The 17,021-nt window shown below is 37.6% G+C and overlaps 1 protein-coding gene across 3 annotated transcripts in view; it reads right to left on the minus strand.

The window, feature by feature from the left end:
* The window catches only part of NFX1 (nuclear transcription factor, X-box binding 1), an 85,654-nt gene that overhangs the window by 28,529 nt on the left and 40,104 nt on the right, over window positions 1-17,021 (minus strand). For all 3 annotated transcript variants that reach the window (XM_066557512.1, XM_066557504.1, XM_066557521.1), the window contains exons 6-13: window positions 12,535-12,606; window positions 10,766-10,905; window positions 9,454-9,553; window positions 9,096-9,313; window positions 8,273-8,370; window positions 6,879-6,909; window positions 5,658-5,740; window positions 5,010-5,118 (exon numbers count right to left, since the gene is read on the minus strand). In XM_066557512.1, coding sequence (XP_066413609.1) covers window positions 5,010-5,118; window positions 5,658-5,740; window positions 6,879-6,909; window positions 8,273-8,370; window positions 9,096-9,313; window positions 9,454-9,553; window positions 10,766-10,905; window positions 12,535-12,606 — 851 coding nt within the window. The remainder of the gene's footprint in view (window positions 1-5,009; window positions 5,119-5,657; window positions 5,741-6,878; window positions 6,910-8,272; window positions 8,371-9,095; window positions 9,314-9,453; window positions 9,554-10,765; window positions 10,906-12,534; window positions 12,607-17,021) is intronic.

Genomic DNA, 17,021 nt, shown 5'->3' on the forward strand with positions numbered 1-17,021 from the left:
TGCATGTTTCCTCTATGAGAAATCTTTACGTAACATGCAAATGTTTTATTCCAGCTTTGGTTTTTAATATTAAGCAGTAATATCTGAAATTAGCGAATTTATTAGCTTTTGTTGCTTCTACAAGAAAACTAGACTATGAAGATATGGTTAAGAATTATGCTTTGCTTTTGGAGTGGTTCTTTCACATCAATATTTTGAACCAGAGCAAGCAAAATGCTCATGTCAAGTTGAAAGCTCTGCTGTTCTACCTTTGATTTAAAAAGGGGAGGTATCTCTTGAATTCCCTTCCAGAAGGCCCATCATCGAAATTTTGTCTTCCAAATTTCCTGACATCACTTTTTCAGACTGTTGTTAGATTTTGTCATTTTGCCAAGCCCTGAATATAGTATTATAAAGATTCCAAAGAAAATTACCAAAAGACAACAAGTTTTCTTTATGGTATTTATTATTACATGGATCCTCATAAGTGCTCATTATGAACATGTCCAAATACTTCAAACCCAGCTTTGTATGTTTTGGAAGTTCTCTGTCTCAGGCAGTACCTATTTTATTCTGAGTGCATTTTTTTATCTTCTGTGTTTGGGAAACAAGTTTTAAACTCCTATAACATCCAAATCTCAGTAATAAAGTGACAGAAGTACTTACATACACCACCTCAATGAAAACACTGCACAAAAATTAATACAATTCACTGCTTCTTTTAGACTACATAAAAACTGGAAAACTGACTGGAATACAAACTACAGTTCAAACAGATAAATGCTTAGAAAAAACAGAACACTAAGAAAACATTTGACATCGTACAGAAGGAGATATGAGAACAAAAAGAGAATATGATTGGTCTATAAGCAAAGAAAGAGGTAGTGGAAAACAACAGAAAATGGTGGAGGAGGTAAGAGAATAAAGGGGCAACAGAAATACAAACCAACAATTTTAACCTGAAGAGGAGTGTGTTAAGAGAGCTTTGGAATTCAGCAAGTTCCCTAATTTTAACTCTGTAATCACAGGATTCTTCCTTCCTAATCTACCAAAGCAAAACCCACTGACCTCCCAAATGTTCCTACTGTCCCACTTCTACAGAAATTGATAGCTGCTAGATCAATATGCAGCTCCACCCTAGGGTAGGACTGAACACACATTCCAGAGAGATGAGACACACAATATATACATAGCAACAACATGACCAGATACACAGACTAACACAAAGCCAACCCAATTATGAGGTTCAAGTAAAGAGGAATACCAATAGCTAAGTCCTCTTCCTTCTCTTCAGCTCATAGGACTGAAGCTTATTAGTGAAGACACACACATACACACAATCCACACCAAATTCACATGCACACCACATTCATGAATCTGAAATACTAGCACAGGCTGTCTAATATCCATGCCTGAACAGACTCCTTTCCCAGGTACTGGCTGAAACCTTGGGTATTTCCAGAGGCAGATCTACTCCTACTAGCTACTCAATCCAGCTTTGAAGCAAGCTTGTTAGAAAATTGCACACAAACCCTCATCCATCCATGTGCTGGCACCCAGATCAAGGAGTCCTTATAACTTATGATCCCATTCTCCAGCTATTCACACACAGGATACATCAATCTGGTCTCTCAGTTGCTAGCATAAAGACTATGTGCTCCCATGACGTGCAGACAAGCCTCCAGCTGCTGGCACTCAAGAACTCTCACACACTGAACAGAGAATGAGACTACACTGAAAGATATTAAATCTTAACTATGACAGGATAAAGAATGGACATGAGGTGTACAGATCTCTATCAGGTAAGTAAGTTGACCAACAGCTTCACTTGTGCAAATGGTGTCTATTTTGCCTTCACTCCATTTGTCCACGCATCCACTTGATTCCTCCCAAATAATGTAACAAAATAATTTTTCCCCCATTAAAGTGACTTGAACCTGGCTGGATGCCCTGCACCCACCAAAGCTGCTCTATCACTCCCACCCACAGGCAGGGGAAAGAAAATATAATGACTTGGGATAAGGACCAGGAGAGGTCACTCACCAAATACCATAATGTGAAAAACCAAGATGCCACTTGGGCATACTAACTGAGTTTATTTTTAATAAAATCAGAGGAGGATAATGTGAAGTAAAATAAATCTTAAAAACACTTCTCCCCTACCCCTCCCTCTTTCCCAGGCTCCAGCTCCTGCCCCCCAGTGGTGCATGGTTCAGGGAAAGGGGGCACTTGATCACATATTTTTCCCATTGCTGCTCAGGGAGAAGAGTCCTTCCCTGCTCCACAGCTGGGTCCCTCCCATGGGGAGCTCTGCATGAACTTCTCCAACAGGAGTCCATCCTGCGTGCAACAGTCCTCCACAAACTGCTCTAGTATAGATCACTGTTCCAAAGGGTGCAGCCCTTCAGGCAAAACCTGGTCCTATGTGGGTTCCACCAGAGTCATAGGTCCTACCAGGAAACCTGCTCTAGTGCGAGCTCTGCTCTCCACAGGTCTGCAGGTCCCTGCCAAGAGCACAGCATTCCCACCAGTTCACAGCCTCTTCAGGCATCCACTTGCTCCAGCGTGGGGTTCCTCTGTGAGCTGCAGGTGGACCTCTGTACCCCTGTTGACCTCCATAGGCTGCAGGGCCACAGCTGCTTCACCATGGTCTTCCCCAATAGTGGCTCTGCTTCAGCACCTGAGCACCTCCTCCCCCTCCTTTTTCACTGATCTTAAGCGTCTGCATAGTTGCCTCCTCTCCTCTCTGGCTGCAATTACATCTGTTCAATATTTTTTTTTACTTCTTAAATATGTTTTCACAGAGGTGTTACTGTTATTCCTCATCAGCTTGACCTTGGCCAGTGGTGGATCCATCTTAGAACCAGCTGGCATTGACTCTGCTGGACATAGGGTAGCTTCTAGCAGCTTCAAACAGAAGCCAATTCTGTAGCCCCTTGCTTCCAAACCCTGGATGCAAACCCACTACAGCCACTGGCCACTCAGCTACATCTGTACCCAAATCTGCTACTTCTGCTATTATTAGTGTGGTTACATCAGCATCACAGCTACCTGGCCTTGAGAAACTTTGTTCTCAAAAAGGTTCCCTATACCTCACTCATTCAATTACTTGTGAAGCTCAGACATCTCTCACCCTTTTTGGTGAGGAACAGATGTGAAATTTCCTATCTGAAACTTCTTTCACTTTTTCAATGATTTTTGCTACGTTCAGAAATTTCTCAAGTCTGGTTATTTTTATGATCTGTCCCATCAGTTAAATCTCAGGCCAGATCCTACTCATTTGCCCATGTATTTTAAAGTAAAGCAGTTAGTAAAAAAACCTGCAATTTTTGTCTAAGGAGACTAAATTACAATAAATTACAGCAAATAAGAATGCTAGGGTGAACAAAATGTTAGAAGAAAGAAGTAGAAAGCAAAAGTAGAAAAGATTAGAATGTCCATGGAAAGGAATGTCCTGTGGAAAGGAAGTATGGGAAAGAGTAGAACTTTGCTGTCCCTCACTACAGGCCTTGAAACAACCTTCCAAGGTCTTTGGAAGACCTGAATGTTAGACAGCTACACTGGTCGCTTGCTATTGATGAGAAATGATAAGTAAAGAATCTTATAATGAGAAGTCCCTTAGTTGCACTAATCAGGATAATGGGGACAGAGTACAGAAAGGTCTGATCCAAAGGGCAGAAACACAGTATCTGAAAACTTTTTTTTTCCTAATGCACTGTCTCTAATGCTGACATTATTTATTGTCCCCAAGAGATGTATTCCTGTTTTGAAGTAGACTGTGCATGCATAAAGAAACCCTAGCACAAGAAAGGGACCACACTTATCAGCACTGAGGAAATTACACAGGAAAGCAAAGAACCTGGGAAGCACACAGAGGTGTAGATGCACTCTAGTATTGCACCCTGATGTCAGTCCTCACTATTCCTCGCAAAGGCAGTAATGGTGATAACAGCAGGGACAAGAAATCCAATCTAATGAGTAGGCAAATGATTTACAGCTGACCATACCATGGTATTTGATACCATGGCTGATATAAACCACCTGCAGAGTGTTGGCTAGACAGGTTAATCAGAGTCAAGAATGGCCCTTGGGAGTACTGAGAAGGACTGACCACCAAGTACAGGATCAGAATCATATAGGACCATATAACATATGCCTCTGTAATCTCAAAAAGCAGTGTCCAGAGAAAGCAGGTAAGAAATCTTTAAAGATACTGCTTTACCTCTGGACAGATTCAAATGGGAAACTTAGGAATACAGAGGTTTAAGCCAAATTACCATAATACTCTCGTTCCTGAAGTACATAACTGCTTTTCCTGTATTCAGAAAAAAAAATCAGCATGGAAGATTGACCTCTAGATTTTATCACATTCAACAGTGGAGCAATTTACAGTGGAGGCATCCCATTTAACAATGGAGGCAATCCTTAGGTCTCCTTTAATCTGAGAGTGAAATACAATCCTCAAAAATATTGCAGCAATGTGGATAAGTTTAATGACCTTAAATATTAAACCCACAGAATTCAGTGAAGAAAAACAACTGGTCAGAAAAATCCATGCATTCTGACTCGACTAGACCAGAAGTTACTAACAGGACCTCTGAGACATTAAGATTACTATTTTCCTTTGTCAAGAGAAATGTTTGCACACAGAAATATTTATTTTTCTAATGAGAGATGCAGTCAACACATGCATCATATTCATAGGCTATTAAGACAGACTACAATGCTTACTCAAGCACAGTGAGCTTCAGAGGCTCTAGCAACTACTCTTTCCCAGGATGATTCCATGAAAAGTTGGTCTCCATAAAATGGAGGTCTTTGACTATGTCCCTGTACATGTAATACAGGGGAGACACATGTACTACTGCAGCGAAGCTGCTTCAATCTGTAAACAGTATCCTTACAATCTACATCACCTTTCTCCTTTTTCACCAGTGTGAAATAGATAACATTAACTGCCTAGAGCTATACAGAGATATTAATGTATTCCCAGAATAAATGACAATTATGTATTTTTGCACATAACTCACTTGTTTGCCAGCATGTTTGACAGCTGCCACGATGGCAGGGTTCTTCACATCTATGAAGCCCACAGTTGAGTTTACGACCACAAACCAAAGAGCACTTATGTTCTGTGTCCTAAGAAATGGCAAAAAAGAAAAAGCAGAATTTACCTATAAGCCCTATTGGTTATTTTTTTCTCTTTGAGGTTCCAAACTACTTCTAATAATAGATAGACAAAACTGTATAGTGCAAAAAAATAGCTTAGGCCAAATCTATACAGCTTTTCCATCAGTGTATGAATACACCATTTTTAATGCAGATTCTGTTAAGACTTCTGTTACAGACACAGCTACAAGGCTTACGCTTCTTCTATTAAGTAATATGCTTTCCCTCTCCATTTTCCCTGGAATCACTGCATTGAGAAAAACACCTTTACACTGATTTAACTGCATTTAGGCTGAAATTTGGCTTTACTTTTATAATGATACCTATAAAACAAAACTTGCAAAATAAATGCACACACACAAACTTTGTGAGCATAACCAACAAAGAAAATAGTCTTTTTTTCTTTTGTATCTTTCCATTTTTGTGTGTCTTCATTCTCTATTAACATCACAACCAAAATTATACACACATCACATAAAGCAATTTTATAGAACCATAGATACACTCACCACACAGCAAACTTCATTACACTTGTGTCGTCCACATGATCTCTTCTTGTTGCATCGCTTGTCACACATGAATGTAATAGCAGCTATTAAAAAAAAAATCCCCCCAAATTCCTAACTTTTAGGTCTTTGCATATGCTGAGAATAAAACCTGTAATTACAGTATTATGCTAAGGCTGTTGCAGGGCATGGTCTAGGAGAAACTAACACAGAGTAAGCCAGCAAGCAAACTTTTAAACTACTTGCTTTGCCTCACAATTATCCCCATGTGGGCACTTGCCTTTCTTTAAAGAAACTCTTACTCGAAAGGATTTTGGAAAGCAGAATTCATGAAGCTAGTTAATTTCCCCTTAACCTTCACACCATAAACTCCACACAACAGAACAAAGAAAACAGGATATTCTGATACACTGAAGTACCACAAACGTCCAATTTAAGACTACTTAAACTGGGGTGGTTTTAGCTGTTTTAGTCAGCTAAAAACAACTACTGCTATATGCTCATGAAATTACTGCTAGCAAAGCATCCTTATTACCATAAACAGCTAACAAAAGGGAATCACTTCTGGATTCCATAAGAGCAAAATCTTCATAGACAAAAGGTCAAATTAGAAAATAAGGATATTACTCCCTTATGTATCTTGTAAATAAATACCTCAGTAGACAGGGGTCAATAAAGATTTCACTGAGGTGAATTTTGAGATGTTACATCCTGAATACCAAGAAGCATCAAATGGGAACAAAGATGATGCAAAGATCATCACCATACAATGTGAAGTAGAATCAAAGCTTGTATTTCCCCAGAAACATAGGCATCAGAGTAAAACTATTACACTGAATCTGAGCTGTGCAAGTTGACCAAAAGTTATACAGGATGATGGGAGAGTAGGAGGGGGATGGCAACCTATTGAATATGGCAGGTGGTGTAAGAAACTGTTCAAAATAAAACAGACATAATCTTTGAGATCAAATGTGAAGAAGTCTTTCCTTATGTAAAAGATTAAAGAAAACAAAGTATGTTTATATTTCAAACCTTCTCCCAAACATAGCAGCATGACCAGTACCATGAACAAGCAGCAGAAATTACCAACTTGGCATGGAAGCATGGATATAAGATGCAGTACAGATTAGCTATTTGCCAACTTTGTTAATCAAACCCCAAATTACTATGAGCTGTGATAATTTTTAAACAAGTTTACATTACATATGTATCATTATCTTGTACCTTTATTTCTGAGAAGAGCACATGGGATTTCCTAGGAAACAAAAAAGCAGCCATTAGATTAAAATAAATGAAACAACTGAAACATACTTATCTAGAAAACATTTGGTCACATGAAAAAAGTTATACACACTCAGTTTTCATGTGTATAACACATCTGTATACAAAAGTTAAATAAAAACTGGGAAAAAAAATCCTCAGATCTTTTAACACAGTATTTGTTCCTTAAAGATTCAATACCAATTTTTAAAAAATGTAGTTTTGTATTCTCCACTTAATTCAGCAGTTTTAAGTGTCACTGTAAACTGAGAGAATCAGGCTTGTCCCAAGAAACCAGAAATCTGTGTGATGGAAACCAATAGAGCTCTCCCAGAGAGTACTGATAGGAGTGCATAAATTTCTGCTTTGACCAAACATCCCAAAAACGCAAGTCTGACAAAAGAAAGGAAGAAGCCTAATGTTACGATCTACAAAGGTGTACCTAAAGACCTCAACATGAAAATAAAATGTGATGGATGAAAATAATGTTGTTGACATTTGAAGCATTCACAATAACTTTATATTCTAAGCTGTCATTTCTGAGTATTACATTTTTCATAATTGATTGAAATTATCACTGTAGTTAACTCTTTTTATAGAAGCGTCTTTCTGGTGTGTGAGAAACTTCATAAACTAAACCCAAAACATCACTACTTTATTTCAAGATTCAAAATGCAATCTAAAGCCTTCTACGCCATAACTACCTTCAGCAAACTTCTAGGAGAAAGCATTTCCAACCGCTAGCAAACTCTCAGTAATTTCAATGCACCTACAGACTTACATATATTCAGAAGCCACCTCTACTTGCAGATGATATATAACAGGTCAAAAAGTCATCAAAGCTTCTGTGATAGTAGCCAAAAATTTCAAAGCTATGATTAAAGAAAGTAGCATGGTTTAAAAATATAATAATTACTAAATAACAATAGCTGAGGACCTAGAGGGTCACTATATAAATGTACAAAGAACAGGAATCAGTAACAATGTCATTGTTACAAGGAGACTACAAGCTATTACTATAAAGTTTTAATTAGGCTGCCTTTCTTCTCTCAGTTTACTCTTGACAACACTACCAATTCCTTATGCTACAAAAATACTCCAGAATAATATGGGATTTTGCAGAATGTTTACACTAATAGAACTCTGTTCAAACTCTGCCAAAATACTTTAAAAATTGCCTTCATAGTAAAAGCATGTTACCACTTCACAATGTAAGCTAGATACCATCTATCAGTTAGTATACAACATAAGTTTTTGCAGCTAAGGAGCACAGTACTTCTTTATACTTCTTCAGTTCCTTTTTCTCTACAGCTTTAAAAAGCAGCAAAGATTACTCGCTTCTGCGGTTACACACTCACCTTTTTTTTGAAGCCACACCTACAAAAAATATTTGATGTGTGAGAACATGGTCTACAGTCTCCTTCGTGGCAAAGACTTTCACATGTATGAATGAACTCTAGCAAAAATAAAATACAAATATTAAGAATATAAAAAAATCTATGACCATGTAACATCATATTTATTAGGAGCATAACTGGTCAATGATACTAAGCTTATGCACAGCTGAGTTTTATTTCCTTATTTTAAAGCATTATTATGAACACACAGCCAGACTGCAGGCTCTACAGTGGTTTTTAGACTCATTTTGGTTAAAACTCAAAATCACTAATAAAATATTAATTTATTGAAATTAAATATTTAAAGACCACTTTTTGTTTTGTTTCCAAAATATTGATATCAAAAGGGTTAATCTAAGAACAAAGACTGCATCTGTGTACTTTTAACAAAGAAACAGGCATGTCCTGCTTCCAGAGCAAGGACAGAGGGAAGATAAAGGGACTGGGGGAGTAAGTACATCTAGCTTAGGAATGCAAACACAGCCAAAATGAGACCATAAAAAGACTAAACCAGGAGGAGAGTTTTATGGTAATGAGCAATTATAGTATGTATGAGATTTCTGCAAATTTTGAAGCATATGTATGTAATTTAAGTATACAAGCAACACGCTTACAGAGAATTGGAATGCGCGACTCTAGGTGAACTTATCCCGCCTGCAGCTGGTACCGCAATAAAGAATGCCTGCTTCTTAATGCTGCATTGGTGTTCAGGAGTTCTATTCACCTGACTTTTGGTGACACTATGAGACACTTCAAATACTCTGATACAGAAATTTCTAATTACCATAGCTACCACAAGAAAGAGGTTTGCCACATGTTTTTCCACACGATGGGATAGGATCTGTGCAAATTTTACGTTCAACACATCCTAGTTCCAGTAACTTGCTGAGAGGAGTCTGACCACAGGGACAACGATACACAACCTGTGGAAGTCGTGGACAGAGCTGGCAAGGCTGAGGATGGCATACTTGCTTACAGTTGTGCCTCCCACAATTTAATTTTCTGGAAAAAAGAATTATCAAAGAAACAAAATAGAAAACAAGAAAAAAATTAAAAGGGGAATTATCTAAGAGTATCACAGTAAGTTATTGTGAATAGAATGACCTTCTTCTTTTTAAAAGCGTAAGTCATAGTGATCTTACTTGCCACATATATTCTGACATGAGAAACTCCCAAAACCGTCAGAGAATTCTTCCTTTGATCCACACAATACTTCTTTAAAGTTGCTTCCACAGTAACACACTGAAAGAAAGCAATATTCCACAGAAAATACAAGAGAATATCAGTGACAAAACACCTCCAGCAAATACAAAGAGGTAAGAAGTGAAAAATTGTTACAATCAATTTTTAGAAGGATAAAGAAGTTGCTCCTCTTTAGATTTATTTCATCAATGTAAGAGTTTTGTCCTACAGAAGTTGGAATTCCAGCATTAATTGTTTTGATAAAGTGGTACTATGTGCACAAAAAGTTTATTTATTAAAGCAGTATACATAACAAGTTAATTATTACCTTAAAAATGAGAAAATTAACTTGGATTTTTCTGTATAAACTGTTCTATAAAGTTATTTATATACTGGCATGCATACTGAGTCAATTTAATTTCCATTCAAGTCTTGGTTTACAAAATTTTAACAGAAATCATGAGAAGCTTGTTGAAATGTACTCTCCTGTTGCCCTGGAATCCCTGGGTGGGCAAGGATAGGTTTGATTCAATCTGCACAGGGACCCTCAGCCAATGTCATTCAGCTCTAAATGCAGATGTATCATCGGCCAGAGAGCTGGATGGGGCTAAGACCTCAACAAATCACATGTGTAACTGAAGCGCCTATAAAACGAGCTGGAGGAATAAACTCAAGACTGTTTGTCACAAGAACTCTAGAGTGTGAGTCTCTGCCTCTGACCCACACCCCTCCTTCACGTTACACTTTCCTATACCTTCTTCTATTTTTCTTTCATTTACCGTCTAATTAATTCCTATAATTATAGTAAAAAATTCAGTACGATCAGAGGATAATTCAGATAAAAGAGGATTAGTTAGTCCAAGCCCTTACCTAAAGCACAGCCAGCATTGAGATAAGACCACATTACTCAAGTATTTTATTCAGTTGGTCTTGAAAATCCCAAGAAAAGAGGTTTCCCTTACAGCTAGTCACAAGGAATTTAAGCTCATTGTCTCTCATCCTTCACACATGCATAACCTGTCCCTGTCTTCTTAAATTAATTATTAGCTACTGAAAGGCCACTACTCAGCCCTATCAAGATAAGGAAGTCCAGTATCACCAGCCTGTCCTAATAAGGCACATGCTCCAACAGCCTAATCATCATGGCAGGATTACAGCAATAGATTTTGTTTGGTTTAGGAAAAACTGGCACCTGCCTTTTGGTACTGCTCTTTTCCACCCCCTTGTTCTCATTGTATAGGGCAGATATCTGTAAAGCATTTCAGTACTTACCTTGCTGTACTGTTAACTGGCAAGGTGAACATTTTCCTGAGTGGCACACTTGAGTACAGCTGTGCTTTCCACAGTTTAAAGTATTTCCGCATACATTAGAACAATGAATTTTTGTTGATTGACCACAGCGAACTGAATGACTGTAGAGAAATGACAACATAGCCTGTCAGCTACATGACATCTATACAGTATTTAATAAAAAGGGAAAGGCATTTTCAGTAAAAAGTCAAAATCTTCAAAAGGCAGCATAATTTACTAATGAAAGTCTTTAGGAAATAACACCCCTAGTTTTCCTCTTGCTTCCCCTCTTCCACCTCACTAAAGTAAAACACCTCTAACAGTAGTTAGTCTACAGAATTTTTCCTGAAGAAAATGGGGGAAAACAACCCAAGGTGACACTAAAATTTGAACAAATGCATGAACTCATGTTTGCACTGTCAGAAAAGCAGGTATTTCCAATACAGACATCTTTCTGAAGACTTAAACAATCCTAAATCCATTGAACACAATGAAGATAGGGATATGGGCCTTAACAGTGGGTCAGATGACTATGAAAACAACTGGTTAACTGTTTTTTTTTATTAAATTGTCTAAAAATGTGACAAAATCAATTCTCCTATTTTTTCAACTCTGGATGGCTCATACAATGGCTGTAAAACATGTACTTGAAATAATAATTTTAAAACATCCTTAAGTTGGTGATGCCATGCCATACACCCTGGATGCTTATACAGTACCTATGAAATGCTATTTTGAAGCAGGTTTTAAGTATCAAATGTACTATTACAAAAATCAGCAATCTGGTGAAATAATCTGACATCTGCAAAAAATCTGACATCTTGAAAAAAAAACCAAAAAACCCTAAACAATAAAAGGAGGTAATATTACTATGGAAGATAAAATTCAGTCATCTACAAGTAATCCATTTTTCTGCTGAAGACAAAGTGCTTTTATCTACAAATACTGCCACAGAAATTGCAGTACCTTCTTCTGAAAAATTAATATTGTGTAGTATTAAATTCAAACTCTGAGCAATAATTGCAAAAAACCAAAAGATCTTTTTTCCAGAGCAAGAATGTAACACTGAAATTGGTTTATGGCTTTTTTGGTTCTGTAAACAAACACAGGCAAGTAATTTATTACACAGAATCAGTTCTACATAACAAGAAAAAGGGACTCTAAAGACTCAGGCCAACTGATTATGAGTGATCACACATAGTATAGGCAGTACCATATTGCTATTGGCAATGACACTATATGCACCAAACATGTAAGGAAAAGATAACTTTCATGTCTGGGATACACTTCTCTGTATAGTTTCTGAGAAACCCACATTATTTTTGAAATTATTATTTCTGAAATTAAGTAATTTAAGATCTTGTTTCATTCAGATAGAAAAGACGTGAACATTTTTTCTATTAAATTCTTGGAGTCTTCTAGCAAATAAAATTAATAAATACTAGTATGAGATTTCAAAATCGAATCAACTTACAGACTGCTCAAACAATTCAGCCACATGTACCATAAACTGAAAAGTATTTTTTGTTATTTTTACTTTCTTTCTTGAAAAATTAAAAATAACTGCATTTTTTCAAAATATAAAATTCTCCAAATCATTTTAACCACAAATTCAAGTCACAGCTCAGATTAAACTTTGTTCAGCAGATTTTTAATAAACTATAAGAAAAAAAAATTAGTATATAGAGTTTTAAACTGTTCTTATGTTTATAATAACTAAAATTATGTCTGCATAGTAGAAGCATTCTTACCTTGTTTGTCCACATTCACATGTTTTTGTCACAAAGGCTGGGCACGAAGGGCATGGTCCTGGGTGGCACAGACTTAGAAGTAAGTAAAAAAAGCGAATTTAACTTGAGCTTTATTACACTCGCAGAGACACAATCCACCATGACCCAACATCAGTGCATTATCAAAACATTATACAGGACTCCTACACTCACTCCTGCAGGGTGTGAAAGCAATCTTAACACAAGAAAGCAATCTTAACACAAGAAAAAAAAAATTGATTATTACAATTACATCAGTCTCAAAGACCACTAATGTTGAAGGAAAAACTGGATTCCTGCCGCTGTCAAATCAACAGTACTACTAACAAATCAATTCTGCTACTGACACATTTGATATATTTGATTTTCAACAGCAAACATGCATCAACTCAACTGTGTTCATCATTGATAACACCCAAAACAATAATCTTATGTCCAAAGCATTAACATAATTATTTCTTTGGTGATCTTAAATACAACAGAGATAAAAACTTCTCTAATAATTTCTTCTTTTGAGCTGGTGGTTTTATCTTTGAACTTAGCGCTTCTAGTGCCACCAGTAAGAGGTGTTGCTCCTCTTCCTGTAAGGTAACACGTGGGAGACACAGCAAGTCTGCCTCAGTTTTCTTCTTACTGTCAAGGGCAATTTCCTGCAGGTGTCATCAATTCCAGTCCTTTACATATCAGATCTTACCTCCTACTTCAAGAAAAACTAGATGTTCCCTATCTGCATGTAAGACCTTAGCAGGGCACAGACAAGCCCAGGTTTGTGAAATTATACTTAACTATCTAGTCTGCACTCTTCCTTAGCCAATTCCCAGTTCCCTTCATCTGCAAAAACAGCAGCTCTCATTTGGAGCAATTATTACTAGCCGGAACTGACCAGCACAGACATCTTAGCCAAAAGAAAAAACTCAGAAATATCAGAAAACTCCATAAACACAGACTACCCAGTTACATGGTAACTGCTAAATTCCTCAAGGACAGTAACTATAGAAGTACTAATTAGTACACCAGTTACTACAGTCATATGCAATATAGTTAAGTCATGCCTCCAGCTTGTTGACAGTGGTCTGGCTTCCTTTCTTCCTCTACCGCTCCTCCTAGCTGACAATAAGGCCTAACCTATCATTCAACCTATGCCAGCTGTAACAGTAAAGCCAAGCAATTGCACAATAAACCAATTCATAACAATGAAAAATCCCCCATCACATAAAGCAAATCCAAAACAACAAACCACCAAAACCACCATAACCCTCCGCCTTTTAATAAATCAGTTTTATGACACAGTGAAGAGTTGAAAAAGCACAGAGCAGGCACAAGGGAAAAAAAAAAGAAAAACTGAATGGATGCACAGTAAAGCAGGAAGAAAGCAAAATCACTGAATTAATTAAAACTGTACTGTGGAACTTCAGACAATGAGAATTAACATGCATTCTGCAACATACAAGAAAACCTATCTTACAAGAAAACTTCTTGTAAGAGGACTGCACTGTATATTGCACTGTCTTGACTTCAATTCTCACAGACCCACATAGGATTCTGAAGGCTGGATGCCAACTTTTGAACTAAGAATCAGATTAAAGTAAATATGAATTCAAAATACTAGAATCTAGGTCATAACTTGCAAAAGCAAGAAGGCACATCATCTTCAGAAGTCTTGTCATGTTAAGTTTTTTACCTGGTGTATCATTTCTCTCAACACTCTCATATACAAGCAATGCTAAGATTTCTTCCATAACCCCACTCCTAGCAAGCTTTCTGATGATACTGTATCACACAACAGCAATTTATATTGATCACAAATATTTTAAAGTTGTAAGTACCAGTAATAATAGATCGCAGTCTTACAGCAAGATTCCTTTTGTTAGAACAGTATCAGACAATTTTCAGACATCTGAAAGTTTGGACAATGTATGTTTCTGAAACAGTTTTCTGACCTTTTGTTAATAAGAACAGAAAAATTCTAGTAATGCAAAAACTAATGCTTTGAAATCAAACTTCTGACTTTTGAAATAAGTATTCCTTATGCATCCCTACAGATAGACATACAAAAGTCTCTGGTACAATTTAGTTTAGACAGAAGCTACAGTATGACTACAGCTCTAGGACATACTTGATCCATACAACAACAATTAAGATTGAAATTCAGATTTCATTCAGCATAGAGACACGCACAGGAAATGCAGAAAATGCACCTTAGATGATAAAGATGGGTGATACCTTTAGAGTTTTAGTCCTGGTTTAGGGGATTAAGCAAAAAACTAAGTTAAATGACTTGAAAATGTTGCAAACTGAACTCAAAAAGGTTGAAGATTTCAGTATTAACTTCTGTTTAGTGAACGCAGAGGTTTTTTAACTGAACCTTCATTATCTACCATTACCATGGAGGATTATTTTGCAATTTACTGCTGTTGCTCTAGAGAACTGGCATACAAGAAAAGTTGTGAAGATAGATACATCTAGACAGAGGAAAAATTAAACTTCCATTTGCCTGACAGTGAAAGTATTAGATACTATAACAGAACAAAAAGGGGACTTCTACTGCTGTAGAGAAGATTACAGCACCAAAGATCTATGAAGGAAGTCCAGTGACTAAAATTTAAATTAATAGAGAGATGTGGGAAATGGATGTGTAGAGAGTTCTCAGGGCCTGACAGAAGGCCCACACAGTATGCATCTGTATGCAAACTTTGAGATAAGAAATGTTGACTTAGAAATGCCATGGAATAGGACAGATATTGTTGAGAGAGAAATGGAGTTAAAAAAAAAGTTTCAATGGATGGCCTGGCAAATAAGACTAGATACTTTGGAGAAATACAACTATGAAAGATGCCTTTGTACTAGGACTCATGAGAGGCAGTTTTAGATGATTGGCTTTAAAGCACCTACAGCATGGTGTGGCAAAAAGCTGATAAGTCAAGAAACACTTATAGTGTATTGTAATTAGGAAATAGCTGGCTTCTGCTTGTGATGACGTGAATTACAACATCTGTATTGTCTCACCCTTCTCATGAGACTGAAAATGGAATAAAAGTTTTTAAAACACCTCTCAGTTGCCCCATCTCTGGGTCAGAAAAAGGGTATTGTCTGACAGAGAGAAATTTCATTTATTGCCTTTGTAAGACCTTTTTCAAATGCTCTCAAGGCCTTGCATAGTTTCAGCTGGCAGGGAGAACTTCAGAGCCTTAAAAGAAGTTTTGCTTTGTTAAGGAGTTTATTATCCGGAACATTTTATTGAAGGTTAAGCTAGATGTTTCTGTGATGTAGAACCTAACACTGTAAAATAAATGTCCGTGTTTTTAAACTAAAAATGTGAAGAGAACTCACCTTGAGAAGTGTTATGCATGCCATAGCACAACACTAGCAAAGGGTCTGCAAAGTATTCCCCTTTCAAACAGCTGCTTACCGGTTCCTCAGCTCTGCCAAATAACTGTTTATATAAATGGTTACCAATAAATCTGAGTAAATATACGTGTCATGGTTTGACACTGGCACAATGCCAGTGCCCCCATGAGGATACCTTCTCCCTGGTTTCTGCTGTGAGATGTGACCCAGAATAAGCAAAGCAGGCTCCTACTTAGGGAAGAAAGAAAACAAAACTTTATTAACTACACTACAACTATGGATAAAAAGGAACACACATAGGGAAAATGAAAACCTTACAAATACATTTCCTCCTCCCCCCACCAAATTTCCAATACAATACATCTATTCCCCAAATCACCAACTCTTAGTCCAGAACCACCCTTCAAACAATCAATCCTCAGTTCATCAAGAGGAGAGGAGTCCTTCTTGTACCATGGGCTTCCCCTGGAAACACAGTTGAAGCTTCGTGTGTTTCTGTGTCACTCGTGGCACCGCCCGGAGAACATCTGCCATCGTGACCTCTTCCTTTCATGTCCAGTGCTCTCACCACTGAACACGGACCAGAGCTGCTTCTAGGGTTGTCTTTTTTTAAGGATGCTCTGTCCCGATCCAAAAAAGGCACAGTCTCTCCTTAGGGACACCTGTCCCCACAATCTCTCCTTTGGGACACCTGTCCTCCCCATATTTTTTCACCCCCTGGGGCCGAGGGGCACCAACACTGAACCCTCTTGGTTCTGAGGCATTGCCTCCCCCTAGAATGCAGTCTCTGTATCACAAGGAACATGGTTCTGTCCATGGCTGTACAAAAAGAGTCCAGCAAAAGCCACTCCATCATCTCTTTCCACTAGGATTCTTCTCTATTCTTCTACTATCTCTCGCTTGCCCAGACCTCTCTCACACTTGCACATTTCCTTCCTCATCTTCCACTCTATCTCTCTTCTAGGAAAGGTCAATGTTCTGTAAAGTTCTCATTCTCCGAGAAGGGGCTAAAAGCTCCTACAAGCGGCCGGCTGCACCCCCCCCTTCCTCTCCATTCCAGCTCTGCTGCCGGCACAGGCCCATGTTTATCAAGTCTCAAGGTTACAGCAGACACAGGCTGT

The sequence above is a fragment of the Molothrus aeneus genome, chromosome 1, assembly GCF_037042795.1.
Source record: "Molothrus aeneus isolate 106 chromosome 1, BPBGC_Maene_1.0, whole genome shotgun sequence".
Taxonomy (NCBI): domain Eukaryota; kingdom Metazoa; phylum Chordata; class Aves; order Passeriformes; family Icteridae; genus Molothrus; species Molothrus aeneus.